The following is a 23,872-nucleotide window of genomic DNA, read 5'->3' on the forward strand; positions in this document are numbered from 1 at the left end:
ATACAGCTATTGTATGGCTTCAGAAGACTTGGAATGAGGTATAAACTATGAATCACTGCATACAGCTACAATGAATCAGTGCATAAAGTTCTATTTTGGAGCTTGAAAGTATCAATTCAAAAACCTTTATGGTATGAAAAAGTAATACTGCATTTGGAATGACATGAAGGTGACATGAAGAAGACGGTAGATATAAAGTGTTTATCTTAATTAGAATAAAGAAGGCTTTGAGTCTGAATTAGCAAGAAATCTGGTCTTGGTTTGGTAACTGTTTTACCTTTGTCTGGAAGCAGCAGAAAAGTTGGGTTAGATAGGGATGTTTTCTAGCCAGGGCTAGAATGCGTTTCTCTGTCAAAGTGCAGTCCACATCATCATCTTGAAGAATGACGTCTTTCTTCAAAACTTTCACAGCGTAAACTTCATCTGAGCCTTTCAGCTCTGCCAGCATCACCTACAGAATGGAAAGGGCACGGTGAAGATGTGATTCTGTTATTTTCAGATATTAAAACTGAAAAGTACTGATCTGTGAAAAACACTCACCTTGCCAAAGCTGCCTTTGCCCAGCACTTTGATGAACGAGAAGTCCGACAGATTCATTCTCTTCGTCTGGACGGTCTTCACATCTCCATTCTCCCGGCCTTCGGTCGCTGTGCTCTGAACGCCGCTGCTTGCGGAAGAGGAGGAAGACTTGTGCTCCTGACCGAATGAAAGGGCCTTGCGGATGCTCTCCAGTTCTGCAAGCTCCGCTACAGACGGACAAACATAAAAATTAGACTTAAAGGAACAATTCTTTCAAAAATGATCGTTACTCACAGTCTGAGATATGGTCCGTGCTGTTTCTCACACAAAATGGAGCACTTTTAGGCTTTCGTTGTGGTTTTAAATCATTTTTGAAGATTGGAAGCTATAGTCTTAAAGGGACAGTTCACCCAAAAAAAAAATTCTCTCCGATTCCATCAAAAATATCTTAATTTGTGTTCTGAAGATGAAGAAGGTCTTACGGGTTTGGAAAGACATGAGGGTGAGTAATTAATGACCAAATTTTCATTTTTGGATGAACTATTCCTTTAATTCGTTGTACCAGTGTGTTCCAAATAAGTGTGCAAATTAATTATGAAAATGTAATAGTGAAAGACTAAGACTGCAGTGTGTGTGTGTGTGTGTGTGTGTAATTCTGTACCTTGTTCGCAAGGTGAAGTTGGAGCCGATTTGCATCGGTCAGATTCCTCTGATGAGGGGGCTTCTGTTATGGGTTGCTGAGGGTCCTGCCCTGGAGTCAACTGAAAAGAGAACATTTTTAATATCAACACTAATGTTTTTAATATTCCAATGTCTTTCTCATTTAATCCTTTACATCATTATCATCACAACCATTGCTGGCCTCATTTTCCTGCATCATTATTTAAAGTGATCATACTTTAATTTCTCCCCTGCTTATAATGTGGCCCATTATAATGTGCTATTCTCATATGATATGAACAACAGCTTATTCTTGTGTGCTCTAGATTATTGCATCAACCCATGGTCCCTGGCCTCCCCACATTCCTTGGATATTTAGACCATTCACCTTTTTCCTACGCTGGGTGCTGTTGGAGATCTTATCTGGCGTCACCCCGAGATCAGAGAGCACTTTAGCAATTTTTCTGGCGTCGACACCACAGCTAGGGGCTACATTACTTTCACAGCGCCGATGGACATTCATTTTACAGGCTGAAAACAGGCGGAAAGACAGAAATTAATACACTGCAAAAATAACAAACTCTTGACCGAAATGACTCGCCATAACACTTACCTTTGCACTGCAGGCCTTGCCGCATCAGTCCCCAAAGTAAGGAGCCGCAGTGGTCGCAGAAGGTGGGGACTTTGTAATTATGAATGCTGAACATGTGTGGAATGTTTACACTGAAGCGCTGGGAGCCAACCTGGAAAAACAAAACATCATTCAGCTACGGTACCCAAATCTAAATAGAAATATAATAAGAAAATGATTAAAAAGAAGAGAACATAAAATAATTAAAACTTGAGAAGGTTTTGGGATGTAACGATTTACTCAACTGACACCGTGATTCACGATACCGATTACACGATAGGATTTTCTCACAATTTTTTTTTTAACAAAATAAGAATTAAGACAAATTATTAATGAAAAGGTGTCTTTTTATTATTTTTCAGACAAAATACTGTTCTGAGAACTTTTTTCCACTCAAAACTGGATTTCTAACTCGCAGTTGCAATCGAACTCACAATTCTGAGAAAAAAAGTCAGAATTGCGAGATACAAGCTTACATTTGCGAGAAAAAAAGTCAGAATTGTGAGAAAAGAATTTCGAATTGCAAGATACAAACTTGCATCTGCGAGAAAAAGGTCAGAATTACAAAGTTATATCACAATTCCCAGAAAAGGTCAGAATTGCAAGATACAAACTCGCATTTGCGTGAAAAAAAGTCTGAATTGCAAGTTTATATCTCACAATTAGGAGGGAAAAAGTCAGAATTGTGAGAAAAAAAAACTTGAATGGCAAGATACAAACTCACATTTGCGAGAAAAAGTCAGAATTGTAAGTTTGTATCACAATTCTCCAAAAAAAAAAGAAAAAGTCAGAACGTTTATATCTCACAATTCTAAGGGAAAAAAAAAACAGAATTGCGAGAGAAAAAAATTCTGAATTGTGAGAAAAAAAGTCAAAATTGCAAGTTTATATCTAACAATTTTGAGGGAAAAACAAGCAGAACTGTGAGAAAAAAAGTCAGAATTGGCAAAACAAACTCGCATTTGCGAGAAAAAGTCAGCATTGCAAGTTTATATCACAATTCTCAGAAAAAGTCATAACTGCGAGAAAACAGTCAGAATTGCAAGATACAAACTCGCATTTGCAAGAAGAAAGTCATAATTTCAAGTTTATATCACAATTCTGAGGGGTAATAAGACAATTGCGAGAAAAAAAATCTGAATTGTGAGAAAAAAGTCAGGATTGCAAGTTTATATCACAATTCTCCAAAAAAAAAAGTCAGAATTGTGAGATACAAACTTGCATTTGCAAGAAAAAAAGTCAGACTTCAACTCAAATTGTGAGTTTAAAATTGTGAGATAAAAAGTCACAATAAACTTTTTTTTTTTTTTAATTCAGTGGCAGAAACAGGATCCCAAAGAATGCTGCCTGCAATTTTTTTTTTAAATATCAGGTGTATCACACATTATGCACCAACATTTTAAACAGTTCTCTTGACCTTGCCACAGTACATTTATCAAATGTTGTCACATTATCTCATTATGTTATGTTACGTGTGGTATCCCGCTACTATCTCAGAAATAAAACAACTGCATTTAAGAAATGTCAAGAAAGCGAGAAGAATGTGTCTGCTTATATTATTTGTCACATTGTAAAAAGAAGGTCATAATAAGTGCATCGTATTCTAGGAAACAGTATTCCTCGCATTGTTTTCTGTTGTGATAATTGCAAACATTTTGCCACATGTAGTAGGTCAGAAATGATAATAATGTGCAGTATACATACTTCAGAAATTAAGTACGCAAACTCAAACATAGCTTGTCTCTGCTATAGAGAGAGCAAGGATGTAGTACTGACCTCTTCAGGAGTGTCTTCCTGTTTCTTCAAGCCAGCACATTTTGTTATAATAAGCTCATGACATCTCTTATGGACCACGCAGGTACACACTAAGATTTGGGGAATAGGCAAGAAGTTTACTTTGCATTGCAATTAAAAATATGGATAGATATATAAAGATAAAGATAAAATAATCAAACCAGGATATGTTATAATTGACATTATAATTGACACTGTACATAAGAGAAGAGCATCTTACTCACCCTGACACTGATACCCCTGTTTCCCCAACACACCCCTGCAGAACCACAGTGAAACAAATGTGTTAGACAACTCTGGCATACAGCAAAATTGTGCAGTTCTGTTTCCGACCAGCAGAGGGGGCATTGTTTTACAACACAGACACTGTATCTATAGCTGATTGTGTCAGCGGCAACAAGCAGCATTGTGTGGAGCCACACAGATCCACTATTCACCAGGTATGCAAATACTTAACATAACAGTTATTACTCTACAGTGAGGAACTGTTTGCACAAATAAAAATAAACATATGTCTAATCTATGAATGCATCCCTTTAGGCCCTTAGCACTTACAGAAACAACAGTGGATCTAAAATGCTTTCAATATTAATATTCATTACAAAAACACTACTTTGTTGGAATCAAAAGAAGGAGTGCCTGTGATTAGCATCAGGTGTCATTGTTCATCGTCTTGGAAAATTACATAAACAAAACCTTATATATCTGAAAGAGATCTTATAATAAAGGAAACGTTAGTTGTGAATGAGATAAAGGGCGACAGGTGAGAGTCCTACCAGATGAAGTCTCTGCAGTGGGAGCAGTAGGTGGGCTGTCTCAAGTAGGTGGCCATGAACTTGTGACCGTTGACCTGATGAACGCGCCTCCGGACAGCTCCTTGACGCTTCCTTGGACGCATCCGCTCACGAAACACTCTCTCCTCATTTTCATTGGATGATGCAGCTGCAGAATAAAATGACATGGAAAATAAGTATTGTAAGTTATAAGTATTAGGACTTGTATGTCTTAATATAACGTAAATGATATCTCTTACTGAAATGTGTACCAGAAAACACATGTAAGATTTGTTATTTAAAAAATCCACATCTTTTTATACATATTTTGGACTATGGGGGACTCGATGTGAAATAATTGCGCTCGGTGAGCTAATGGTGCTACCTGTTGCTATTTTTACCGCAACACAACTCAGAATAAGCAACTCTGAAAACAAAATACTGATACGATGCCACATTGTGCGGCTTTTGGTTGCAACAGGAGAAGCGAGGTAAGTCTTCACTGCTTTTCCTAGTCATAAGAAGAGGAGAAAAGAATGGGAAGATGCCCGTGGATGAACAAAACGTCTTAAAGACCTGCATCTTTGTTCTCTCCACTTCAGCCCCGGTGCCTCTGAGGCTTTTTGTAGACCACAGCTATTGAAAGAGCTTACAAATGGCAGAGACAAGAAACGCTAGATGCCATCTTTGCAGGATGTAAACATGCCGATGCTTGTCATGACGCCGTGTTCACTAAAAGAGTTTCTCACTCAGATTTCACTCAATATCCAGGGGCGTTTAAACTCCTTGTGGGGAAAAATCGATGGTATCGCATTTGGTTTACGCCTACGGTTATATCCATCACCACCTATAAGCTCTTTCGGTAGCTGTGGCCATTGTATTTTAGTATTTTATTTTCAGGGTTGCGTTGAGGTAAAAATAGCAAAAGGTAGCACCAGTAGCTCACCGAGTGCAACCATTCAAATATTGAAATACCGACGCCCCCCATAGTCCAAAATATGTATGAAACGATGTAAATTAACAACTCTTTCATGGGTCTTCTACTACAAATTTCAGTAAGAGACATCATTTACGTTATATTAAGCCATACATAGTCTTAAAGGAGACGTTCACTTCCAAAACAAAAATTTACAGATAATTTACTTACCAAGATGTTCATGTCTTTCTTACTTCGGTCGTAAAGAAATTATTTTTCTTGAGGAAAACATCTCAGGATTTCTCTCCATATAGTGGACTTCTATGGTGCCCCCCGAGTTTGAACTTCTAAAATGCAGCTTCAAAAGGCTCTAAACGATCCCAACCGAGGAAGAAGGGTCTTATCTAGCGAAACGATCAGTTGTTTTCTAAGAAATGTGATGTAGGATGATTTTGAAGGTGGAGAAGAAAATGAGCTGGGAGTTTTTCGACCTACCCTAACTGTCTTGACCCGAAATACACAGAGTAGCATGCAAAGCTAGACAAGACAAGCATTTGAGGTTAAAGTATATACTGTCATTTTTTTTAGAAAATAACTGATTGTTTCGCTAGATAAGACCCTTCTTCCTCGCATAGGATCGTTTAGAGCCCTTTAAAGCTGCATTTAAACTGCATTTTGAAAGTTCAAGTTCGCAGGCACCATAGAAATCCATTATATGGAGAGAAATCCTGAAACGTTTTCCTCAAAAAACATAATTTCTTCAAGACTGAGCAAAGAAAGACATGAACATCTTGGATGACAAGGGGGTGAGCAAATTATACTGGAAGTGAACTTCTCCTTTAATATCACCAGCTTGACATAGTAACACTGGCTCAGCCAATGGGGTGAGTTTGGGGCGTGGCTACCTGTTAATCCAACCAAAAGCAAACAGGTGGCGTGTTTCAGAAAACCTGTTTGAAAACAACCATTCTTTTCACACTTCTCTTCTTTCATAGTAGTAACTAAAGATAAAGGCAATACAAACACTTTCTGAAGTGAACACACATCCACATGCTCTGGTACAGTAGAACACTGGTCAATTACCAAACTCCTAACAGCTGGTCGGTCTTCAAGAAGCCGCATGATCTAATGTCAACTCAGCCAGCAGAGAAAGTGAACAAACACATCATTGATTCTGAAGCAAATCTTCCCCTCACTTTCCCCCTTTGAGGGCTGCAGTAATTGTGTATATGTCTGTTGATCATGAGAGAAACTGTCGGCCGCGGACCACCTGACCGACCATGTGACTCACCGCCACGGCTCCATGCATTCCAGCAGTCAGGTGATGCCTTTGGGGGGACAGTGTTCCTTCATCACACAAACAACTGTGAAATTACATTCACATCACTATGTGTGTTGTGGCGGTGCCCATAATGTACCCTGTGTCTGTCAATGAGAGAGGTTTCCTTGGTGGAGAGTAGAGAGTCCAACAACTTTCTCCCTCTTGTTTTGTTCCAATAAACTTGCCATCCAACTCCTCCCACACTTCTTGTCTTTCAGTACAGCAGCGTATGTGTGGGCTGCATTATTTTAATGCTGTCTGTAAGGGGAGCTGCTGCAGAGGTGTGATTACAGCTAAGAATCCCCATAGGGCGGCACGCAGCCCCCATAGAGCGACTACGCTCGGTACAATTACCATTGCGAGGTTCCTGGGGGACGTTCAGTGAACGTCTCTGTGTATATCTGCGTTCTGTCTCATGTCAGGGTGCTCCTGGGGCAAGTTGTGTGCGTGTGTTGTCTGATATCAGAGCGTCCTGTCTTCTGGAGCGGGCAGCTGCTCAGGAGAACAGCGTGGCGGCTAAAAGGGCCATTAGTGGGATAGATGTGCTTACATAATACATTATCCATCTGCTCAAAAAGCAGGGCTTATCCAGAACACACCTATACCTCCCAGCACAACACAGTTCACCTTGGAGTACCATGCACAACCCACTAACAGGGAGTTCATACTGTCTGCATTCAGTTTATAGATCTAGTCAGAGCAGCCACCATTTTTAATTTGACATGAACATGAGACAGAGAGGAAATCGATAGCTTTGTTTTAAAATCTAGTGCGCTGACAAACTAGACAGCATTTTAAGGCATCACAGGCCCAATATAAAGGCGGTTATGCAGCAAAATTATGCTTTATTTACATGGATTTTAACCAAAGTGAGGTAAGGCAGTATCTTTCACAGAGAACGCAAACCTAGAATAAACAGCAACAAGCTCAGTGGAAAAGTTTAGCCAAAACAGTAAACAATTAAAGTGACAGATTCATATTTTAAAATATTTTCTTATTTTATAGTTGAAATTTCTAACCAAAATGAACTATTTATTCATTATTGCAGTTTATTTTTTACTTAAGCATCATGCTGTTAGCTTAGCAATACGCTAACTCTAATGAATCTCATAAACAAAGTGACAAATTCAACTACGCTGGTGAAGAAAACAGCATATGCTGGTAGGTATGTTTTGATGCTGGTTTAAGCTGGTCCTTTGCTGGTCTATGCTGGTCCTTAGCTGGTTTTTGATGGTCCTTGACCAGCAACATGACCACCATAAACCAGCAAAGGACCACCTTAAACCAGCTAAGGACCAGCTTAAACCAGCATCAAAACATACCTGACCAGCATCCCAGCATCAAAACATACCTACATACATAACATAACATACATAATCTTTTCATAGAATTTTGAAAATTGCATTGAAAAATATTAAAAGTAACAGATTTAAGGCAGTATGACATACTGAAGCCTTATTGTTTGTGTCAAAGTAAATATGCTGATCTATATGGAGATTCCTGGATATAGTCTGTGTTTCGGTTTGTTATTGAACTGGGCACACACACACATACACATTGTTATCTGTATAGAGGTTGACAGATAAGGACGGTTTCAATGGTCGAGACTGATATCCATATATGTCATTAAAATGAGATAAAGGTGCAGGTGGTTAATATAATACTGACACATACATATATATAGTCTATCATGTTTAACTACTATAGAGACATCAGAGCTGGCAGCAAATTCCAGAAAAACTGGCTGAGGTGAGGCTCACATCTCCTAAAACATTATTACCAAGCCGCGTATTTGAAGTCTAAACAAGTACATTCTTGCCAATAAAAATTCTTAAAACTACATTCTGTGACACAAAAACAGTATTATTTATAAAATTACAGTGGATTTGGACAACCGCTATGACACTCGCAATGAGAAATACCATAAGCGGAGTGATACAAATGGTGAAATGGTTGGAGTGCTGTTATCACTAGAATATTGCACTGCTGGAAAAGGCTCTCAGCCAATCAGATTTGAGAACCAGAAAGAAATGTTGGTAACACTTCACAATAAGGTGTCATTTGTTAACATTAGTTAATGTATTAACTAACATGAACGAACAATGAACAATACTTTTATTACACTATTTGTTAATCTTTGTTTAACGTTAGCTAATAAAAATACCGTTGTTCATTGTTTGTTCAGGTTAATTTACAGTGCAGTAACTAATGTTAACAAACACAACTTTGTGATTTTAATAATGCATTAGTAAATGCTGAAATTTAAAATGAATAAATGCTCTATAAGTATTGTTCACCCTTAGTTCATGTTAACTAATGAACCTTATTGTAAAATGTTACTGAAATCTTGTATAAATAAACATAAAAAGTAAGAAAAGAAAGAAAGATTGCAAACATCTAAAAGAGAAATTGGTGTGACAGAGGAGTACAGTACCCACACTCACACCTTTACAATCATTAGCTATCTCATTCAAGTCTGATGACATGCAGCAGGTGAGAATGCATGAACACGTTCCCTAGTGACTGTGTCCATGGTGATCAGGGACGACTGCACGTGCGCTACACCAAACCACGGTCGCTCCCTTCCATCCGCACCATACTCATCCTTCTACGCCTCTCTCTGTTGCTCTTTTTCTGTTCGTGTATATTTCGTCCACTATTCTCCTGATTGGCTTATGGAAGGCTGAGCTGATGAGAGTTTGAGCCGAACGGCTGCATTCGCCCACGGTCAGACAGCCAAGAGGAGCTCGGGGCAGCCTCCACCCACGCCAATGCCACTTCAGCCCCAGACACGCCACCCACAAGCACTCTCCAATCCAGCCAGAGCACAGCATGGGACCAATTAAAATGGCATCAATCAGAAAAAGAGAGGGATAGAGAGAGAGACTGCAAATCTGCTTATAACTCAATGACAGTCGCTTCCATAACTTCAGATTGATCAGTGAGTGGCAGATGAGCCACACAACCTTCAACTTTCATCATCCCAGGTAAAGTTTAAAGAGTTTAGAGCTGGAGAAGTGATCGCACCCTGCAGGTACATGCTGATACAAACTGGTTAGTGCTGGTTTGATGCTAGTCTAACTGGTGGACCACCGCAGTCTTTTAAAAATAGATCTTTCTGTTGAAACCAATGGAGATTTGCTGGTTAATACCAGCATCCAAAACACATCACAATTTCATGTATTTCTTGTAATAACTGCCTAAATTCATACACTGTAAAAAAGAAATAAGTTTTAAATTAAACAGTTCATTAGAGTGTTTAACAAGAATACCCTATTTCATTTTTTTGTACTTCCAAAATTTCAGGCTCAGTATTCCTTGCCATTTATTTGCAATTTTGTGAAACTTACTACCATTTTCTGAGTGAAAATCTTTTCTACACCAATTTTTTTTTCAGTGTACGATGAAACAATGAAACACATTTACATCCAAACAGAAACTAATCAACACAAATTGCAAAAGCTATAATCTGTTGTAAAATCATCTGGACTCAGTCAGATTAAGTGAGGAGAAAGCACCGTTTGTGCTTGTGCGTGTAACCTGCCATCACGTGTGAGCACTTTGCTCCAGCACTTTATGTTGCTTCATAAAAACACATATAGTAAAATGAAACTGTGCTCATAAATAGGTTGTGTATTTCTGTTCAGTGCACAACGGACAGCAAAAATAGGCTCAGCACTGCTACTGTACATGCAGCTACTCTCCTGCTGTGTGAATACAGTAGCCTTTTAACATGGGCGGCAAAATAAATACACTTATGCTTGATTCGGATGGTAATTGTTTCTCATGGGGATGGAAGCTATTTTCAACATTTCCAACATTTATTGCCATGTGAATCCAGAATGTCTGTGCTTTTCTCCCACCACCTGCTTAAAAATGTTTTTTGCCTACTATTTTTTACAAATGCCAGGGTTGTGTGGTAATTTAATTTTTGTCCAAATCCACATCTCTAAGTTCACAAGAAGAACTGATTAAATAAAAATTCACTGAATTCACAAAATTCAATCTTTTTAGACCACTGCCGAACACTGTATGGTAACTGTTGCACTTTGCTGTAATTTGCATGCATATTTATTACAGAAATGTTAGAAAGCATTTACAAGAACAATGTTGCATAACCGCTACACCACAGTGAGTGGGAGATGTTAAGAACAAAAAGAAGAGATGCATGTAAACATTTGAAATGGGGTCATTATGGCAGCAACATGTGTGCAATACAATTTAAAATATGTATTATATACAATTATATACATAAAAATATAAACCAAACAGCTTTATGTTTCCCTTATGTAAATAAGAGGTTACAGTTATTTCTGCTAATCTCCATTATTTTTAATGACATCTAACATTACTTTGCAAGACAGAAAACCATAAACTACATCACATCTATTTCCAATTTTAAACAGGAGATTTAATAATCAAATAATAAATAGGATATTATTAAATGTGAATTTATTCTTATTATTCCAAACTTTTGACATTTTATTTACAGCAGACAACCATGTGATTGACCATATGAGCAGCACATTTCCGGGTTCGTAGGATCATAGAACTCGCTTCGCCACAGAAAATAAATCACTATCCGAATCCATGTATTTTAATACTGTGATGCCATGGAAATTTATTTTTACAGACATCCACATGAGAAACAATTACCATCTGAATAGCGCTTTAGAAATGCTTAGAACTTAAGCATATACTACGGTTAAAAATTGGGGTCAGTACTTTTTTTTTGGTTAGAGATTACTACTTTGCAGTTAAGACATTTATAGAATTAAAGAATTATATGAGAAAATATATTAATATGTAATAAAAAGTAATAAAAGCATAAATAATATATTAATATTCCACAATATAAGTATAAAGAAGCACACATGTTTTAAATATTGATAATAGTAACAAAAACAATCCTGAGTATCAAACCAGCATATCAAAATCATGCAACACTGAAGACTGGAGTAATGACTGCTGAAAATTCATTTTAAAGTAGGGCTGCCCTTGACTAAAGATTTTTCTGGTCAACTAGTATTCGTTCATTTTAAGCATTGGTGGACTATTAATAAACCATATAAATCATAATAATGAGCCTTTAATTGCCTACATAGCCTAATAAGCGCTCAAGCAGTAGCGATGCGCCTGTATGCATGTTTCATACAGATTACATAAACTGAGAATATTTGTTTTCTACTTGAATTGGTTCATTTGAAAGTAGTCATTTCACTCTCTATAGATATATTTTTCTCGTCTGTAAGGCAAGTATACACAGAGTTTCAAAGTGACGCGCTCAAGTTCACAGAGACCGAGACGGCAGAGAAGGGACACCCTGTTTGCTTTAATTATTTTACAAAAGCGCAACGTTTCGTTGTTATTGTGAGAGCATACAAATAATCTAGTTTTTTACAGATTCGAAAGACATATTACTTTTATCTGTATGACCAAAAATTAGTATTTTAAGATCAAGTGACTGCACCGACACCTCCATCTGTCATTCAGTAAGCACGCTACTATTCAGCTTCTACACTCCACAAAAACATTTCAATAGCGCACATTTTTCTATGTTAACATTAGATTGAGCTGCCATGTGACGTTGCGTCACGGCCCCTGCTGGTGACTTCGCCACTTTGTGTGGAATTTTTTTTTCTGCAACTAAACGACTAATAAAATTTTGGTCAACCAAGCCTCTTCTCATCGACTAACAGTTAGTCGACTATTTGAAAGTATGTAAAAAAGAAAACTATGGAAGCCCGTTTCTGCCACTGAATTAAAAAAAGGTTATTGTGACTTTTAATCTCACAATTTTTACTTTTTTTCCAGAATTGCATGATATAAACTCACAACTGCGGGATAAATCTTCGCAATTCTGACTTTTTTTCTCAGAATTGTGAGACATAAACTTAAAATTGCAAGACTGATATGTTCTTAGAAGTGCAAGTGTATATCTCACAATTCTGACTTAATAACTCGCAATTGTGTTATGAAGTCAGAATTACGAGAAATTGCAAGATATAAATTTGCAGTTCTGAGAAAAAAAGTATGAACTGTGAGTTTTTATCTCGGATATTTTATCTCGCAGAATTGTGAGATAAAGAGTCGCAATTACCTTTTTTATGCTTCCATAGAAAACAGATTTTAAATTGTAATAATATTACAATTGTAATATATTTTAAGCATAAGAGGCTTCTTTCAAAAAAGTCTTACCAACCTCAAGCTTATGAAAAGTAGTGTACTTTTAAAGAAAGTAAGAAAGAAAAAAGAAAGAGAAAGAAAGTAAGAAAGAAAGATTCTTTCAGGAAGTACTTGAGTCACAAGAATGTTGTCAAGCAGTCATGTCTCTGGCAAGCCTGGCAGGTGATATCACAGTCGTATTATGTAGCCACAGTAGCGTAGTGATCTGAGATGTTATCTAACTAGCCATCTGTCACATGACTCTCTTTCTCTCGCTTTCTAAATTACAAAACGAGTGCAGATTATGTTTTGAGGGCCGTTAATCGCATGAAGGGAAATACGTTAAGATCACTGGTAAATCTTTAAGAGCTGCAACACCAACATTGAGAATAGAGATATTATCAAACATAATACTTCCTCAAAAAAATTTATATACTTAAGAATCCTTGTGATTTCATAATTCCACGCAAGCCGAGCCGGATTTCAATGACAAACATCTGCATAAGGCTGTCACTACCTAATCCGAATACTCTTCACGACAGCAACGTCATTGTTGAGATTCTGACCTTGTCCACTCTTTCACCCTTTTCTCCATCTCTCTTTCTTTCTCTCCTGCTCTCAGACCTCTCACCCACTCTATCCATCTATAAGTGTGAGCACACTGGCTCGTTTCCATGGCAACCCCTGCAATCTAAACCATCTCAGCGCCTGGGCCGCCCCGCTGAACAAACACACGCAACGACCGCACAAGATCCCCTGCTCAACATACAGATAGACAGATTTGGATTTTAAGAAATAGGGAGGAGTAGGGAAGCTGATGAGAGAAAGAGAAAACTTGGAAGAAAATGGAACAGACAGAGAGCATTTAGCGCACTGCGGCCTCAAATACAGAAACTCATTAAGGAAATATAAAATCTAAAAATAGCCAATACCACCTCTCCTAGCAGCCCTGCATACATTTGCATGATAAGCAGCAAAGGCTGACACTCACTGAGTGGTGAACACATGAACCCTGGGAGAAAGTTCAAGTGTAGGACGAACAGGAAGTGGATGGGGACAGCCAATCAGAAAGAAGATGGATGGAAATGGGGTTACAGGGGTTTGTTAGGGACAGCTGTAGCAATATTTGGTCTTTGCTATGAATGTTTATCACTGTAATGTGCGTGTGTTCAGTAAGTGTATGATAAGTGTTTTGAGTGTGTCCAGACTCACTTTTGAAATACAGAATATATGGCAGCATATTGGTTACCCAAGATTTTTTTAATTATAATTTGTACTCAATACTGGATATAATGATTCATGTTGGAGATTTATTTGGGTCATTTCTCCTATTTTCATTGAACACTACTAACACAAGCAGATCTGGGTACAATTTTTAAAGTTTTTGAAAAGCTTAAAGCATTTATTTGATGATAAAATACAGTACAAACAGCAATATTGTGATATGTAAGCACAATTTAAAATATCTGCTTCGTCTTTCAATGTATATTTTAAAATGTAATTTATTCAGCTGATGACAAAGCTGAAATTTCAGCAGCCATTATTTCAGTTTTCAAAGTCACACGACCTTTCTGAAATCATTCTAATATGTTGATTTGGTGCTCATTATTATTAGCAATTTCAAAAATATTCATGCTGCTTAATATTTTTGTGGAAACTGTGATCAAACTGAGCATTTATTTGAAAGTCATCTTTTCTTTTAACCCTTTAACTGTCACTTCCATTTTTTTAACACAGACATAAAAATGCACTATCCAGACTTACATTTTTATAATTCATGAATGAAAACATTTTGCAATATGATTTTGATGTACATTTCCCATGGTAATGCAATGTCTGATTTTAAAATGTCTTTTAAAGGATGAATTTTGAGATTTTAAGTTTTGAGCTGATATAAAATTTCTTATGATATCTAAAGCATGATAGGGAAAAAGGCAATGAAGAAAGTCTTTTTGTGACAAAGGTCAGAACTCATGTTATGATGTAGATTTTTTAAGTGGCATTCTTGACATATATTAATCTATTACTTTTCCTACATAATTTCTAACACATTTTTTTTTAATCAAATGTAAATTCATGTCCCATTTCACATTATATTTTCTTGGTTAAATAGACATTACTTACACTATCATAAAAAAAATCAATTTTATATTTTTAGATTAACAATGTAATCAATATTCTATTTAATGTCAAGTCAAGTATGAATTTCATGAAGTTAGTGTTTTTAAGCATTTTACATTTATTTCAAAATAATAATTCAAGGCAATAACAACTGACTCAGCATATTTTATTTGTGTCCTTATATTCAGCTATTCTTTTTTAAGTTAACTATTTTTTAATTTTTCGTGTCATCAGTCATCAAAGCATCATTAGTTTGATGTAATAAAGTGGTTCTATCTAAATGTGTGAGTTGTTTACTTACTTTTTGTTTATTCAGACTAGAGGCGGTTCAACACAAGAGGCAGGATTTATCACATGAAGCAATGTTATTATTTTGTAATATTGGCGTTGTTTTATTTTTGTACTATGAATTTTTGGTAACACTGTAGTATAGGGAACAATTTTGACTGTTAACTTATTAGCATGCCTATTATTAACATATTTGCGGTTTATTAGAATCTTATAAACCACCTATTCTGCATGACCACATTTTGCATCCCTAATCCTGCCAAATATCTGAACCTAACAATTACCTTACTAGCAAATTAGGAGTTTATTGAGATAAAAGCCGTAGTTAATGGTTTGTGAATAGCGAGAACTGGACCTTAAAATTAAGTGTGACAGATTTTTTTCTCATCCAATATTTTGTTTTAACTAAACCATTACATGCCGCCATTGTTTTGGCTCACCTATAAGGAGTGTGTATGTGTATCTATCTGTTAATCCATGGCTCAGTCCCACCTGCTATTTTGAGACAGCAAATCCTGAACAACTGACATGCTGCGCCTAACAAACAACGTTTTCACTCTTTGCATACACACACAGACACACATTTCCTACTTATTTCTTTTTTTCAACCTGTGTTGGTTATCCTTTAATATGGATAAATGTATTGAATGGTGGGATGAGTCAGAAGCCTGAGGAAGGAGGAATACATTTGGCTGATGAGAGGATCACTATAAATAGAGGAGGGTAAAGATAGAAGCACCGCGTCTGTCACCTTTCATCAGAAGGGTGAGCTGATAACGGCAAAAGGGACAAACTTACTCAAAGCAGGTGGGAGCCAAGATACTTTATTGCTCCCATTTTCTTTTCAATATCTCTAGATTTATGTGTATATAAACACACTCAGGCAGTGGAACAGACAGAAATATATTTCATTTATCCGAATGAAACATCTGTGACCAGCGCAGCTCGGTTCAGAAGCCTCTGTTATCATCAGTCTTTAAACGGCAATGAAATTTTGCGCTCTGAATTGGGCTTAACACACAAAAGAGCCTAGTGGGACGCTGGGTCAGGAAGGTAGGAACGTGGGTAATTTTACAGAAAGCAAGGACGCCGCAGTGCCTGAGCTATTCTTGTCTGTAGCTTGAGGTGCCACTGAAAATAGCTCAAATGTCCTTCATATCTAAAGAGAGTCTCTTGCCTGTGTGTGTAAGGCTCATTGATTGGATCTGTTTGTGGAAACATGACAACACTGTCCCACCTCTAGGTACCAAAAACTGCTCTCGCCTGCTATTGGTGGTATGGCCACCATGGCAGAAAAGATCATAGGCCAAAGGTCATGACTCGGGATGTGAATTGTAAGAAATGCAACAATGTGTGTTAAATGGATAGTTCACCCAAAATTAAACTCTGGCACTTCACAAATTAAGATATTTTTGATGCAGTTTGAGAGCTTTCTGACCCTGCATAGACAGCAATGTAGCTACCACATTCAAGGCCCAGAAAGGTAGTAAGGACATCATTAAAACAGTCCATGTGACATCAGTGGTTCAACCTTAATTTTATGAACCTATGAGAATACTCTATGAGCCAGCATTCTGAGGTAGAACCCGGACGCGCTACGTTTTGTTTACAGGCAGAGGAAGACGCATGCTGTACATAAAACAGTCTTCGAAAACTGAAAATGTAAAGATTTCAACAGAGAGGATGATTTGCAGTTTTTTGCCTAACCTTACATATTTGACGGTAAACTAAGTGAGAAGGATGTTCTACGTGAGAATGCCGGCTCCTGCGTCAGCAGCACCACACGCATGTGTTGTGGTACTCGTGAACGCGTGTCGAAAATTGACATGGCAGAGTAGAAATTTTCAAATAAAGTAATTAGTTTTGTTTTCTATGCACACAAAACAACTGGTCTCATGACGAGAACTTACCCATGGGAACGTTTTTGCGAGACGCGAAATACGTATCGATAAGTACATATCACTGCAGTTTCCAACAGAAATGTTCACTGAGTGGCGCTAAAGAAATGTTTGTTTTTTTTATAGGGCTGCCCTACGATTTTTTTGGTCATTTATTTTAAGCATTAGTCGGCTATTAGTCGACCATTTATTAATACACCATATAAATCATAATAATGAGCCTTTATTTGCCTATATAGCTCAATAAGCACTCAAGCTCACCCATAAAGCTTGCCACAGCACACCGGCAGATATAATTATGAATGTGTCAGGGAAAAACAACAAGGAGACTGCATTAACATTTTAATAATTTATTGATAAAGTAGTACTTACTTTGTTTTCGGCTTAAGAGATGACGACTGGTCATCTCCACAGTAGTGATGCACCTGTATGCATGTTTCATACAGATTATATAATTATAGATTTTATATCATGTCTGTAAAGCAAGTATACATGGAGTTTCGGAGTTTCAAAGTTTCGCGCTCAAGTTCTCAGAGACAAGATGGCAGAAAGCGCATCCTCTGTGCTTTAATTATTTTACAAAAGCGCAACATTTTGTTGTTATTCTGAGTGCACACAAATAAGCATAGAGACTTTACAGATTCAAAAGAGGTATTACTTTTAACTGTATGACCAAAAATGACGGAGTATTTTAAGACCAAGTGACCGCATCAGTGCCTCCATCTGTCATGCAGCAAGTGCGCTACTGTTCAGCTTCCACACAGACACTTCAATAACACACATTTTTCTAGGTTAACATTAGATTGAGCTGCCATTTAAAGTTGCTACCTATATCTTACAGATAAAAAGCCATATTTGAGGTCAATGAATGATTGGTCCTGCCCGATGTACTATATTTCCATATAAACCAGCTGTTAATGATCTGTCCATCACGGACTGCGTGTCTTCACCACTTCCTGTGGAATTTAATTTATTTTATTTTTTGCTGCGACTAATAAAATTTCGGTCAACCAAACCTCTTCTCGTCAACTAATAGTTAGTCGACCATTAGGGGCGGTTATGTGACGTCGGTTTTGTACGTGTCACCACAGTCCTGACTTGAGTGGTACTATATGCTCTGTGACGTTTTAAAATAACGTACCATCTGCACTTCACCTAAACCTACCTGATCGTATGAACAAAAACGAATGTGATGTAAAAACGCAATCGCAAGTATGCCGTTTTAGCTTGTTTTCCGATGTTACAATGTCTCTTTCATCATGGGTCATGTTTTTCACAGGATTCAAACCCAAAGATTCCGCATCCTAAGTCCAATTCCGTGTACCGGTGTATGAAAACGATTACAAGCGCTTGCTGTTTTACCGCCTCTAGTGTTCATTTCTATTGGAAACTGCAGTGAGCTTATTGTACGTATTTTGCGTCTCCCACAGGTATATTTTCGTCATGAGATTAGGTTGACACAAAAAGTATTCTCGTAGCTTCATAACCTTACGTTTGAACCACTGATGTCACATGGACTATTTTAACAATGTCCTCACTACGTTTCTGGGCCTTGAACGTGGTAGTTGCATTTCTGTTTACGCAGGGTCAGAAAGCTCTCGGATTTCATCACACATATCTTAATTTGTATTCTAAAGATAAATGAAGGTTTTACGGGTTTGGATCGACATGAAGGTGAATAATTAATAAGAGAATTTTTAATTTTTGGGTGAACTATCCCTTTAACTACACATCAAAATACACTGATTTACGTCTAAAGGTGGTTGAGAAGCCAACTGATTCATAAGTATTTGCGATTCACTAAAAAGAATCAAAAATACGCTTGAGAAGCGAACTTCACTGGTCAGGCTGTTTGTTTTTGATACACTAAAAGAATCAACTTATAAGAGTCATTATCTTGATGATCAGATTTCACTGGTCGTTTGTTTTTGATTCACTAAACGTATCAGTTCACAAGAGTCATTTGCTGGAGAGTATAACTCCACTGGTCAAACTGTTTATTTATAACTTACTAAAAATTGGCTCGTAAGAGTCATTAGCTTGGTGATCGGATTTCACTGGTCATGCTGTCCAAGAGTCATTCGGTCAGAGAATTCAGCTTAATTGGTCAAGCTGCATGTTTAATGCTGAATAGTGGCACAGTATTTTAATATGCAGTGCAAGAACTATTTTAAAATAGAACCGGTTCTCAGTTCCCAACCTTAGTTATGACCCAAGTGTGCTTGCTGATGCATGCTGGGAGTTCTTGGGAATGTGCACTTCTATTGATACTTTATCAGTCTGTCAGTCTGACGTGATCTGTTTTTTGTTGTTGGGATTCTCATGGCCGTGTCAAATCACCCCACCCAGGTAGGTCAGAACAAGCAGAGTGCTTTGGATCAATATGACAGATCAACCAGAGATCAATAGACGTGTGTACATACAATCATACAAAACAAGGCTTCGCTTAGGCCACTGGATATAAACTGGCGGGATGCTGAGCTCTCATTTATGCCCAGAGCAAAGTCGCACATTAGCACTAACTGACTGTTTGCACGGAGACGCTAGAATTAAGTGATCTCCAGCCAAGCTCATCCTCAGTTTACTGACACCTCTGAAAAGAGGCCTGTGATTAACACAACATCCAGACAACACAACTATTATTTAGACACAGAGCTTGTATGTGTGTGTTTTATTGTCTGTTGAGACTGTATGTGGATGTGTCTTGTGTGGGCGCTGTGTAGTTGTTTGTTGCCCCTTACATTTGTATGTAAACGTACACATTTACAGACCTATTATCACAGCTCATTGACAAATTAGCCTAGTGTGTTAAATCACCAATAATCTGTGAAATTAAAAGAAGGAGTCATGCTTTAATAGGGAGGTTAAACCTAAAATTAACATTGGGTCATTATTTACTCACCTTGGTGTCATTTCACATTGGTAGGACTTTCATATTTTTATGGAGAAATTTTGCAGACTATTGTACTTTGTCATGTAATAGGTTCTTCATGGAACTATAGGTATAAAGAATTTTGTTTTTAAGAGTGTATGAATGGGGGAAAAAATATATATGTAAGCTGTAGGCCTGACTTTTAAAGCTCTAAGTTTCTGACATAGACATTGCAGAGTTTAATATGGTAGCTGTAGAAATGGAAGTAGGACCCTACAATTTCTGTGCAATTAAGTCGCAAAAATACTATTTAAATATGAATTTAGCATGTTCTGCATGTCTCTGTGTGAATGAATGGCACAGATGCACAGTTGTCAGTCTTGGTCACCTCAATATATAAGTAGACGAGCATTTTACCGTTTCTTTTGAGAAAAAACTATTGTCATATCATAAACAGAAATGTAAGGGTCTTCACAGCAAGCTGTCAAAATAAAAGTTTGGTTTAACTTGAAGAAACTGTTACAGAAATACATTACTTGATGAAAATGATGTATTACCAATACAATTATTATTAAAACATTATTTTTAGGGAATATTTACCAGAAATTATTTACAATTAAATTGTTAAAATTGCAGGTTATTCAATTGTTTTTATGAAATCAATTTATTAGAGATGCTTTTGATTATTAACATGTATTAACATGTAATGAAACAATTAAAGTGGAACACAGAAAATTAATGGAAATCCGAATTTAGTAAAAAAAAAATTTAAAAAAACCTGAATTTGAGAAAAAAATTTAAATTGGTGTTAAATTGCCGAAGTTTCATGATTTCAATTAGTTAGACATGTTTTTGATAAATATTTTTAAATTTAGCCATTAAAACAGAATCTAGAAAAAAATGGAATCCAGATCAATTAAAACAAACAAAACAAAAAAAAGAAAAAAGAAAGAAAGAAATTTGGAAAAAAAATTTAATAGAATTTGAACAGATATAAGAGGTAGAAAAAAAAAAAAATATATATATATATATATATATATATATATATATATATATATTTTTTTTTTTTTTTTTATTATTTGAGCTAAAGCAGCACAGTTTGTGAAATCATTATAGTCATATTTTATTTCTGACTAGAAATAGAAGTTTAGAAGCATTACAAATATGACTATGAAAAGGACAAAATCCCAACTAAAAGGTAAGCATCTCATTTGCTTTTGATGTCATTGACGTCAAACCTTGTGCAACATGCACTGATGTGCCAAGTTGGAATATGCATGTGTGAGAATGAAAGCTGATAACTGCAGTTGCTCAACAGACGTCATATGGTTTTGGAGCGGCCTGAGTAAATGATGACAGAATTATCGTTTTTGGAAGAACTGTCACTTTAAAACAAAGAGGCGGTCAGTCCATTGTCTGAATGTTGATTGAATTGTTATTCAATGAAGATTATCTGTCATGATCATCTCCGTTAATGCATTCAGTCGGTTATAACCTGAGTGGGAAATTATACAAAGTCCAGCATTGCTGCTTTGATTCTGCATCATTAGTTTACCTCAGCTGAAGAAAGGTATCTCCCAGCACCAAACTCAGGTCTGTGAGTGGGCTCTCAGAACATATGCTCGTCACACACCCAGGAAAGAACAGCTTCAGCCCCCGTACACGCACACACAAGCGTTAAAGTGTGGGATTTCCCTAATGGACACTGCTGCTTTCCACACACACACTTCCTCTCACTCACAAGTAGCTTGGCGCAGGGCTTTCTAATGCACTAATGATGCATCACAAAACCAAGAGGATTTCATGAATCTATCAAACGCCCACCATCAGGACAGACAAACCATCCTCTGATCATTACTATTCAGTTGTTAGTGATTGCACAAAACAGTGTTCAATTTTTCCATGTTTTAGTGACATTTCTTTATAGATGCAAAATTGTTAGTAAATATTTATTCATTTTATATTAATGTATAATATTCATATTACATTAGTCATTTTTTCTGAGTTTTACTCAGATTAAAATGACAATGGTTTAATATAAATAAAATGTTTGAATACTTGTTCTGCCTAAACATGTGCACTACCAACAATCTATGGAAGCCCGATTCCGCCAATGAATAAAAAATAAAAAAAGGTTATTGTGACTTTTTATCTCACAAATCTGACCTTTTTTCTCAGAATTGCGTCATATAAGATGGCCATTTTGAGTTATAAAGTCAGAATTGCATGATATAAACTCAATTCTGACTTTTTCTCTCAGAATTGCGTGACATAGACTCGCAATTGCGAGTTATAAAGTCAGAATAGCGTGATATAAACTCAATCTTGCGAGTTATTAAGTAAAATTTTGAGGGGAAAAAATACTATTTTACAATTTTTATTCAATAACTCACCATTGTGTGTTATGAAGTCAGAATTGCATTATATTTTGACTTTTTCTCAGAATTGCATGATATAAAGTCGCAATTATGAGTTATAAAGTCAGAAGTGCGTGATATAAACTCAATTCTGACTTTTTCTCAGAATTATCTGATATAAACTTGCAATTGTGAGTTATAAAGTCAGAATAGCATGATATAAACTCGTAATTCTGACTTTTTCTTGCAAATGGCTTTCTGACTTTTTTCTCGAAGTGGGAAAAATACTGACATTATCTCAAAATTGCGAGTTTACATGTCACAATTTAATTACTCAATTTTATTATTAAGTGTGTGTTATAAAGTCAGAATTGCCTGATATAAACTCAATTTTGACTTTTTTTCTCAGAATTGCCTGATATAAACTCACAAATATGAGTTACAAAGTCAGAATTGCGTGATATAGACTTATTTCTGGCTTTTTTTTCCTCAGAATTGCATGATGTAAACTCGCAATTGCAAGTTATAAAGTCAGAATTGCAAGATAAAAACTCGCAATTCTGACTTTTTCTCGCAAATGGCTTTCTGACTTTTTTCTCAGAATTGTGTGATGTAAACTTGCAATTATGAGTTGTAAAGTCAGAATTGCGTGATATAAACTCAATTCTGACTTTTTCTCAGAATTATCTGATATAAACTCGCAATCGCGAGTTATAAAGTCAGAATAGCATGATATAAACTCGATCTTGCGAGTTAAGTCAAAATTTGAGGGGAAAAATACTAATGTTATCTCAAAATTGCAAGTTTATCTCACAATTCTGACTTAATAACTCGCAATTGTGTGTTATAAAGTCAAAATTGCATGATATAAACTCAATTCTGACTTTTTTTTGCAAAATTGCGTGATATATACTTGCAATTGCGTGTTATAAAGTCAGAATTGCGAGAACTTGCAATTCTGAAAAAAAAAAGAGTCCAAATATTGAGTTTATGTCGCAATTCTCTTAATTTCTCAGAATTGAGAATTTAAGTCTCGCAGTTCTGACATTAATTGCAATTGTGAGTTTATATCACACAATTCTGACTGCATTTCTCAGAACTGCGAGTCACAATTACCTTGTTTTATTTTTATTTTTTTATTCAGTGGCGGAAATGGGCTTACATAAGAATTGGTGAGATTTTTTTTGTTTTTAATGTTGTCTCTCGCTCATAAGGCTGCATTTATTAGACACAGTGAAATTATGAAAGAATAATGCAATTTAACATAGCTATTTTCTATTTTAATACATTTTAAAACTTAATTTATTCCAGTGATAGCAAAGCCTAATTTTTAGCAGCCATGATTCCATTTCTGTGTAAAATGCAATATATATTTCTGTAAGATTTTCTGATGAATAAAAAGTTAAAAAACTGCATTTATTTGAAATATAATTATTTTACAACTTTATAATTGTCTTTACTGTCACTTTGGGTCAATTCAACTGATCCTTGCTGAAATAAAAACATTATATCACTTAAAATAATCCTAAACTTTTGAATGTGTAAAATTTATAACGG

At 36.3% G+C, this 23,872-nt stretch overlaps 1 protein-coding gene across 2 annotated transcripts in view; it reads right to left on the minus strand.

Moving 5' to 3' along the window:
- prkcea (protein kinase C, epsilon a) overlaps nt 1-23,872 on the minus strand; it is a 72,954-nt gene that overhangs the window by 30,827 nt on the left and 18,255 nt on the right. For both annotated transcript variants that reach the window (XM_051124368.1, XM_051124369.1), the window contains exons 3-10: nt 4,381-4,546; nt 3,829-3,863; nt 3,587-3,675; nt 1,793-1,922; nt 1,568-1,710; nt 1,181-1,280; nt 541-746; nt 278-451 (exon numbers count right to left, since the gene is read on the minus strand). In XM_051124368.1, coding sequence (XP_050980325.1) covers nt 278-451; nt 541-746; nt 1,181-1,280; nt 1,568-1,710; nt 1,793-1,922; nt 3,587-3,675; nt 3,829-3,863; nt 4,381-4,546 — 1,043 coding nt within the window. The remainder of the gene's footprint in view (nt 1-277; nt 452-540; nt 747-1,180; nt 1,281-1,567; nt 1,711-1,792; nt 1,923-3,586; nt 3,676-3,828; nt 3,864-4,380; nt 4,547-23,872) is intronic.

Source organism: Labeo rohita, chromosome 12 (genome assembly GCF_022985175.1).
Source record: "Labeo rohita strain BAU-BD-2019 chromosome 12, IGBB_LRoh.1.0, whole genome shotgun sequence".
Classification (NCBI taxonomy): domain Eukaryota; kingdom Metazoa; phylum Chordata; class Actinopteri; order Cypriniformes; family Cyprinidae; genus Labeo; species Labeo rohita.